General features: G+C 45.4%; 2 protein-coding genes across 2 annotated transcripts; one reads left to right on the forward strand and one right to left on the reverse strand.

The window, feature by feature from the left end:
* The first annotated feature begins 1,171 nt into the window (after positions 1-1,171).
* Positions 1,172-5,436, forward strand: LOC124660088 (O-fucosyltransferase 19-like). Its single transcript, XM_047197879.1, has 8 exons — positions 1,172-1,720; positions 3,113-3,200; positions 3,330-3,400; positions 3,489-3,577; positions 3,653-3,785; positions 3,904-4,133; positions 4,231-4,707; positions 4,785-5,436. The coding sequence occupies exons 1-8, from the start codon at positions 1,325-1,327 to the stop codon at positions 4,987-4,989; spliced, it is 1,689 nt and encodes a 562-aa protein (XP_047053835.1). The 5' UTR covers positions 1,172-1,324; the 3' UTR covers positions 4,990-5,436.
* A 478-nt stretch (positions 5,437-5,914) lies between these two features.
* LOC124660087 (fructokinase-like 1, chloroplastic) lies at positions 5,915-8,792 on the reverse strand. The gene is made up of 2 exons (XM_047197878.1): positions 7,851-8,792; positions 5,915-6,710 (listed from the first exon to the last, which is right to left on the reverse strand). The coding sequence occupies exons 1-2, from the start codon at positions 8,745-8,747 to the stop codon at positions 6,018-6,020; spliced, it is 1,590 nt and encodes a 529-aa protein (XP_047053834.1). The 5' UTR covers positions 8,748-8,792; the 3' UTR covers positions 5,915-6,017.
* Positions 8,793-9,035: the final 243 nt, after the last annotated feature.

Raw genomic sequence — 9,035 nt, forward strand, 5'->3', positions numbered from 1 at the left:
TCATGGTCCAGTTTCACGGCTCCTTGGGATTTTTAGAAGATTTGTGTAGAATTAAGATCCCGTGACAAGTTTCTGATAAAAGCCATTTGATTCAAAAGATCATATCTCATAAGAAATAATCTCATAAAATTCTCGTAGTGTAAATTTTGTTGGAAAAAACATTAGATTAGATCTCATGAAAAATTCCTTCACAATAATAAAAATTGCTCTTCCTATATGATTCAAGTAGACATGAAATCCTAATCATTCAGATTTCCTATCCTTATTGGTTGGACTTTAAGTATAGTGTCATATGCTAGTTCTTTGTAATCACTTTGTGTTTTTCGGTAACCGTTGATCGGCCGATAGTGATCACCTATTGTGTCCTAAAACTCCTTTTGTTAATGCTCTCTATAGGGTTTTTTTCTCAATAGAATAATATCATTACATTTCAGTTGCAGTCTATGTTGCAACTCACTATTAGTACTGATCATGAAGCAAATCTGACGGTTTGGAGTCATTTTTTTTTTGTAGTTGCAACCATAGTTGCAGTTAAAAGAATCCAGTTGCATACTTGCATTTCCACTTGCAATTGGAAAACCCAATTTGTAACTCAAGTGCATGAATCACGATGCAAATTATTATAACTAAAGAAAATCTCAGTTGCAACCAAATTTAGAATTCAAGTGCATGAATCACGACGCAAACCCAACGTACATGAGAAGTCTACTGAGCACAAGTTTCGTTCTAACAACTAGCAATTCCTTTTTTAAAGTGATAGATTATGAATTTGTTGTTGTGGAGTGCAGTATTTTTTTGAAGATGAGCTCCCGCACTCACGTTTCGGGTTGGGTCACTCAATCTTGGAACGAACCTAACTAGCGACCGGATTATTTTTCCTTCCTCCGTGGACGATCCAGCTAGCATCTGCCCACGCGTCGCACCGGCAAAAGCGACCCTTATAAGCGATGGCCGGGACGCCAACGAACGTGCGAGGCGCGAACTCTAAGCCAGCGCCCAATTAACTTTTTAATTTCCTACACGTACAGCCTCCCCCTTCTTCCCTGCCACCAGCACGAACTCGATCGATCGATCGCCACGAAACGCACGACTCCTCGCTCTCTCGCTCGCGCAAACCCCACCCACGCGCGCGCCAGCGCAGTTGCACGCCGGCCACCTCGCATCGCCTCGTCTGGCGGCCAGAAGCTTGCGGCGAGGGCAACCGGGCAAAGCGCCGGCCCGCCGGTCCCCAGTTTGATTCCCGGGCGCGCTTTCCTCCTCGTGGCCGATCGCGCGTCGATCAATCAGGTTCTATATATTCTTAGGCCGACAGAACCAACCGGCCATGGCAGCGGCGGCGGCGGCGCCGTCGACGTCCTCCTGCTGCCACGACCTGTCGTCCGTGGCGCACCGCCGGCGCCTCGCGGACGTCGAGCGGGACGACGACCTCGACGTCGCCGGCGGCGGGAGGCACCGCGGGGTCAGGGCGCTGTTCTCGGCCAGGAGGAGCTACAGCAGCAAGAGGGCGTCGTCGGTGGTCGACCAGGCGTGGGTGCGCAACGTGGTGGCGTCCCTGCTCGGCCTCGCCGTCGTCGTCGGGCTCGTGAGCTCGCACCGCGCCGGCGGCGGCAGCGGCGGGAGGCTCCTGCGGAGGGTGGACGTCCGCGACGAGCAGGACGCGCTGGGATGGAGGGAGGAGAATCTCACGGCCCTCGCTCGCCGCTCGTCTCCCGACTCGCCGGTAAGTGCGCCTCGCCGCTGACTGCTCGCGCGGTTTATTCCTCCGATCATGCATACACCAACCCAAACTGCCGGTACTTGCCAAGTTATTTTAGTCCGCGCAAATAACCAAAGCTAAAACCTGCATGTCTGAACATGCACTAATCTCGATTGTTTAAACGGGAAAAATCTTGGAGACAGTTTCCTTTTGAACTTGTCAAATGTCAATGCATGTATGGGACCAAATATGGGTACGAAATCGCGTCTCCGTATCTGTCTGTGTGTACGCAGGACTATTTGAGAAGTTTCTTGGCGGGCGTTGACAGCCATCAGGTCGTAGTTGCCCAGTTTGTATTCTTGCCGTGGAATCAAACCAAGTACAGAATACTTCTTTTAAAAAAAAGCACAGAATACTTTTCAAAATCCCCTTGAAAAATAATACTCCTACCTATCAGAAGTTGCAGAGGCAGCATTCCCGTCCGCGTCGCTGTCGGTGAATAACAAGTGCCCGTTCTTTTCGTCCGTGGTGTCGCCGTATGCCGGTATTCTCCGGCACATCGCTGTTTCTTCTTTTTTCCTGTAGTTATTATGATTTGTGGAAAATTCAAGTCGGGACAGTGGCTCCCGTGGTTAAGACAATGGATGATGTTGATTCTGAAGTTGAGGTTTCACAGAGCCTGGATTCGCAATAAAAACTGTAGAAACCCATGGTCATGTCCACGGCCACCAGAACTACTATAGCACAACTGTGTAAGCTGAAGTCAAATAAGTATGGGCCAGAATCTACCATAAACACTCCCTCCCTTTGGCACAAGCAGTTGACAAGAAAACCAGCGTAGACAATATAATTGCCTTGGAGACTCAAGATATAAATTACCAGCAGAGACGCTGATAATTGCGCAAATGAACATCTTACTGGAGGTTCCTAGTGTTGCTTAGTCTACAAAATTTCTACATAAGCCTCTAGGAAAGAGAATTCAAGTGCTGCATTCTCTGGCCTACAAAAAGAAACGAAAAGGAGAGAAAAAAAGGGAGAGTTTCACATCAATCAATCCTACCCCCCACGTAGTGCTACAATAGTGCTTCTATGACTCGAATCACTGGCAAAAAAGAGTTCCCTGTTGATTGGACAGTATGAAGCGTGGCTCCTTGTCTGTGTTACACGCAGATGAAAGCATCCACAAACCTGCAAATGATGTACAAACCTGCAGAATGGATTTGGTCAGATACTGATGTTTATTCTCTAGAAAGGCTTTGTTTTTGTTGCAGCGATGTTCATTCTGTAGAAAAAAGGATACCGATGTTCCTAATTACAATCTAGATTCTTCTAACTTTGTTCAGTTAGCTTTTATTCATACACGAATGCAAATACTGGTTCACAGTTAGCTTTGTACTACTGAAGTTCACTTACAAGTTACGACACAACTATATGCCCCAGATATGGATGATGCCGGACAGTGAGGGTCACAGCAAATGCATCGACCGCCCGAAAAACCACTACAGTAAGCCCCCACTTCCCCATCTCTCGAGTAAACACTAGTTTGAACTAAGACCCTTCCACCACTCAAGTTAATATTAGCCTGAATTGAGTGTGTAAACTTGACCCAAATTGCTACTACATTTCTTTCCAGGAACAAGCAATGCAACAGCTGGCTATATAATGGTTGATGCCAATGGTGGATTGAACCAGATGAGAATGGGAGTGCGTGTACATTTATTGTTTCCTTTTAGCATTAGAATCTGAAGATTCCTTTCTGTTCACTTACTTTCTTTTGAAATCATCCTTGCAGATAAGTGATATGGTTGCAGTTGCTAAGCTCATGAATGCAATACTAGTAATCCCTACACTGGATCACCGATCATTCTGGACTGATCCAAGGTTCTTCTCTTCATGACAATAAAGAGGATCCTTTCAAACTATTCGGGTGACTGATGTTTTGTTCTTGGTGTGTAGTGATTTCAAAGATATATTTGATGTGGAGCACTTCAAGAAAACTTTAGAGGATGATATCTTGATTGTGGATTCCTTACCGCCAGCTTACAAAAAATTGAAACCCTATAGTAGGGCGCCATCTTCCTGGTCCAGGGTATGAACAAACTACTCCAAGAACTACTCAAATAGACATCAGTCATCACAGTTGCTTAGAATTCAGAACAATTCTCAGTATGGCTGAACGATGATGGGTCTCTAGTTCCTTTTTGCAGGCTTCCTACTACAGGGCTTTCGCACGAACACTAAAGAAGGCCAAAGTTGTTAAATTTACACATACAGATTCACGAATCGTCAACAATGGTCTCGCTCCTCATATCCAACGACTCCGTTGCCGGACAAATTACGAGGCACTCAAATACAAGAAAGAGATCGAAGATCTAGGTAATACTCTAGTTGATAGACTGAGGAATGGGTCCAACCATTATATCGCACTTCACTTAAGGTAACTGCAACCACAAACGTTTAATACAGCTGATAGCTTTTTGCAGCAGAGGAATTTGTTGATCAGTAAAATATTTGTTTTCCTTATCAATTGACAGATATGAGAAGGACATGCTCTCATTTACTGGCTGTAGCCATAATCTAACACACCAGGAGGCAGAGGAGCTAAGAGAAATGAGACTAAACGTGCGGCACTGGAAAGAAAAGGAAATTAATAGCAAGGAGAGGCGACTTCAAGGAGGCTGCCCTATGACTCCTCGTGAAGCAGCACTTTTTCTCAAAGCTATGGGTTATCCTTCCAGAACCAATATCTACATTGTAGCAGGTGAAATATATGGTGGACATAGTATGGATGAATTGAAGGCTGAATATCCAAATATCTACACACATTATAGTCTGGCAACAGCAGATGAATTAGAGCCCCTCAAGCTGTACCAAAACAGGTTAGCTGCAGTGGATTATAATGTAGCCCTTCAGAGTGATGTTTTTGTATATACATATGATGGAAATATGGCTAAAGCAGTACAAGGTCACAGAAAATTTGAAGGATTCCGGACAACCCTTAACCCGGACAGGTACATTTCTGGGAATGTTGGTTTAAGTATTAGTAGTACATCTCAATTCTAAGTGCTAATTATTTCACTGTTTATAGACAGAAGCTTGTGGAGCTCATTGACAAGCTTGACGAAGGTACAATAACTTGGAACGACTTCCAAAGCAAAGTGAAGATGCATCATGAAAACAGACTTGGAGGTCCATATCAGAGGTTGTCTGGTCAAAGTCCAAGGCAGGAGGAGTATTTTTATGCAAATCCCCTCCCGGGGTGCTTGTGCAAAAGAACAAAAATAATTAAGTGACATGGATGTACTATTAAGAGTTCAATACTTCAAAGATAACTGCCTTCTTAACTGCATGTGACAGTGAAATAGATAGACATCTCTTAGAATGATTGAGATACACTAAATAGTGTAAGTCCTAGTAAACTAACACCAACATACCACAGATTATTTTCCTAGTCTGACAATGTATGTAATACTCATTCTTACATATGGAAGTGGGATAGGGAGGTTCACTCATTGTCGTCCAAGATGTGCATTTACAATGAATTGTTTATTCAAGTATAGAGACCCATGGGAAAGTCACAGAGATTTCAAGCAGTATTAGAGGACAAATGTACAATAGAGGATATGATTAGCAAGACAGAAAACTTCTGATACATGTTTGTACTTCGTTTATACTATGAATGTATAGGCTTTCCGCTTTGGAAATTTTGATTCGTTCAAGAAGTCCAACTTTACTGTGGATGTGTTTGTGTATATGGCTATATGCAATAGTTAACACCTACCGATTAATGTGTAACCGGCATGTGATGAATGAGATTTCTTTTTTTAGCCTAGTTCATTTGATTTAATATGCCTTAGCTGCTATTAAAATGATCGACTTTTTGTAGTAGCATTTTTCCTATATTTTGCAGCTACTGTGCATTCGATACCATTTCCTCTTTGGTGCCATATCAGTTATGATTAGGATATGCATCACACTTAAAAAAGAATCAAGAGGTGACTTTAACACTAGCATCTCAAATATGGCATCGCTTGTATACATCAAATATGGAATCCATACACAGGTTAAAGTCAAGAGTAATCAATTTTGATCATTTGTCAAGCAATATAAGCCCTTCAGCGGCAGATAAAAATTTCAAATAAAGTTTAAATATGTTAAGATAGTAATGGGATGATAAAAAAATACCTCATAAAATGGTAGGCACAGGCACCTGTCAACTCTTGTGGTAAAATATTATCCTTGTTCACTTTTGTTTTACCACTCAAGAATCACACTTGTACCATAAATTCCAATTATCAGAATTGTCTTACTAGTTCAGCAATCACCACATAGAAGGCACATATACTTGTTCCTTCAAGTTCTGGACAGCACTCTCAGTGGGGAACCCTCGCACAGCCCCAATAGTCCATTGTGAAATGATTCCAGCAGCAACAGAAAATCTTAGCTCCCTCTCCAATGTATCCTGGTCCTCGTACATCTCAGGACAAGTTGTCAACTTCCTAATAACAGCAGCAACAACAGCATCCCCAGAACCTGTCCGGTCAGTTGTGGTTGGAGTTATGAGTGCGTCCTCTGTTCCAACCACACAGCCATGAAACTTGGGCGTGTAGTAGTGGATACGAAGTGTTCCATAGGTCACTAGCAAGAGTTTTATCCCATCATGCCAAATTGGAGCAATTTCTTCAGGGGTATAGTGGTAGTACTCTGGCCAGTTCCTTGTTAGATGGAACCCTTCCAAATAATACTGAGGTGGGGTGGCTCGCTTATATTCGTAATACTCGTGATCGAGGAGGAATTCTAGCTCATCTCTTGACACCTCTATGATATCAGCCTCGTTCCATGCCCTGTTTATGAACTCTTTTGTCTCGTCCCTTGACTTCCACAAAGGCAAGGGCAAATTGAGATCAAAGAATATCTTGCTCCCAAATTTCTTGGACAGCTCAATGGTTCTGAAGAGTGTGTTGTGCATTGACGGAGTCAACAGGACTTCTGAATTGAAATGCAACATTCTGGCCTGTGCAATTACCACCGATTAGATCTCAACACCAGTTTGTGTTTATAAGAAATATGGCTTACAGTGAACTTTCTGGACCGCACATAAAAGTCAATTTTAAGGAGAGAAGTTAACAACAAGAGATACACACTGTTTTTTACATTGTATCCATGTGAATCTGGGCAATGTACTTAAAGCTCCTGTGATTTCAATCTTGCACACTTGCTATTTTTTTAACATAAGGCACTAGTGTATGTTCAGTTTAATAGTTATATTAGTCATGGAAGATGTTTTTGCTAAGATGATAATAACTATATAATCAAGAAAATAAAAAATAGTGGTGGGAGCAAAAAGCCCTTGAGGAAAAACATATACAGTACAAAGAGTTCAGTTATGCAATGTAACTTGACTTTCACGGACTGCTCTAACATTTATTCAAATGCAACTCGAAAATTGGCAACCCCTGAAATCTATCACATCGTCATTTGTTGTTAACTTATCTGATACAAATCAGAAGAGAGGATTCAGAAGGACTGGTTTTTTCTTTCCAAAATCTGAGGGCAATAGGAAAAAAAAAGAGCGCCACTTCATTTAATTTTTTTCCTTGCCGTTTGATTGCTACCCAATGAAGACTATATTCCATAAAAATTGTAGTCCATGGATCAAGAAGTCTAGAGTGCTTATAGACTTCAGAACATTTATTTGCTTGTTTAGTTTGAAAAGGAATAATTGTTCACACAGACAATGACTAAGCGAAATTTTCCCACAACCTATCTTTGATTTAGGAGTTAGAAACAAATCTTCCAAAATAGATTTAAATTAGCAGCAAGCCATATACACATGAGATAGGGTATTTAATGGGGTTTCAGTCTTATCTGGAGATTCTCTCTTACTTATCTCAGTTAAGCTGCACAGTAACATCAAATGGAATGCCAGTTGGATATTCGACTGGAATCAATCAAACATATCACCAAAGCGGCATCTAGCAATCCAGGCTACGCGGTCAGATAAATGGATTATAGTGTTGTGTTTAATCAAGAGTTGGTTCAATGCAACAAAACAATGCACATTGGTAGCTATCCATATAGAAGCCTAGGTTGCCGATAAATGTCAGCTTACTCATGGAGCCTGCATCAAATCTAAACAAGAGCACAGACTCACCTCTTGCAACACATCGGCATTGATCTCGTCCTCACCGAGCGAGTCCTCAGCAGAGCTCTTCACCGTCTCGGCCACGAGGCTTGTCGTCCCGCCCTGTCCGTCCTCCCCGCTCCGGAACCCCACCTTCATCCGGGCGGTGGCCGTGGACGCGGCGCCGTCGAACCTGACGGCGCGCGTCTGCACCCGCTCGCGGTTCATGCGGTACACGAGCTCGTGGCCGAACTCGTCGTCGCCGACCTTGCCGAGCACCGCGGCGCGGCCGCCGAGCCGGGCGAGCGCGATGGCCACGTTGCTGGCGGCGCTCCCCGGCGCGCGCGCGAACTCGGGCGGCTCCCACTGCAGGTGGATCCAGGTGGAGTACTGGTCCGGGTGCATCTGGTGGTCCGACACCCGCACCGTCGGCACGAACTCCCACCGCGGCGCCCCGAAGCAGCACACCAGCGGCGGCCACTCGTGCGGGAGGTCCGGCGCCGGCGCGTCGGAGTCGGAGTCGCTCCCCGAGTCCTCCTCCTTGCTGCTGGGATCTTTCTTGGGGTCCTCCGCCTGGGCTGTTTCCTCCTGCTGCTGCTTGGCGTCCTGCTTCGGGGACTTCTTGGTCCGGCGGCTTTTCGGCTTCGCCGGCTCGTCCTCGCTCTCCGAATCCGACGCCTGGCCCGCCTTCTTGGTTTTACGGCGCGTAACTTTCGCCTTTGGCGGCGACGAGTCCGACTCCGGGGCTTTCTTCCGGCCGCGGCGTGGGGTGGGTTTGGGAGGGGGTTCCGGCGCGGCGGCGCCGTTGGGGGAGCAACGGAGATGGCGGGTACGGAAGAGGCTGGGGTGTAGAGGCCCGAACGGGAGATAGGGCTTGGGGGCTAGCGGTTGGAGGAGGAGGAACGGGGAGGCGGCGGGCATGGCCATTGCCCGGGAACTCGCCGGTGGCGAGCGGTAGCAGGAGGTGGGAGAAGTGAGTGCTCGGGGGACTCTATCCGGTGAGACCCGGTAAGGGTTTAGCGACCGTTAACAACGTTCCTTAACGGGCGAAGTGGATCTGAGCATTTCGCGGGCTGGGCTGAAAAGAGCCAACACGTCGGGCCTTTCGCGGCCTTCTGCTCGAAACCCTCTTTCTCTTAATTGATTCGATCTAGACCTGGTTCGGCCCAGCAGTGTATTCTGTTTGTTCGAATAAAAGAAGCAGAGTAGACAAAA

Source organism: Lolium rigidum, chromosome 6 (genome assembly GCF_022539505.1).
Source record: "Lolium rigidum isolate FL_2022 chromosome 6, APGP_CSIRO_Lrig_0.1, whole genome shotgun sequence".
Lineage (NCBI taxonomy): Eukaryota > Viridiplantae > Streptophyta > Magnoliopsida > Poales > Poaceae > Lolium > Lolium rigidum.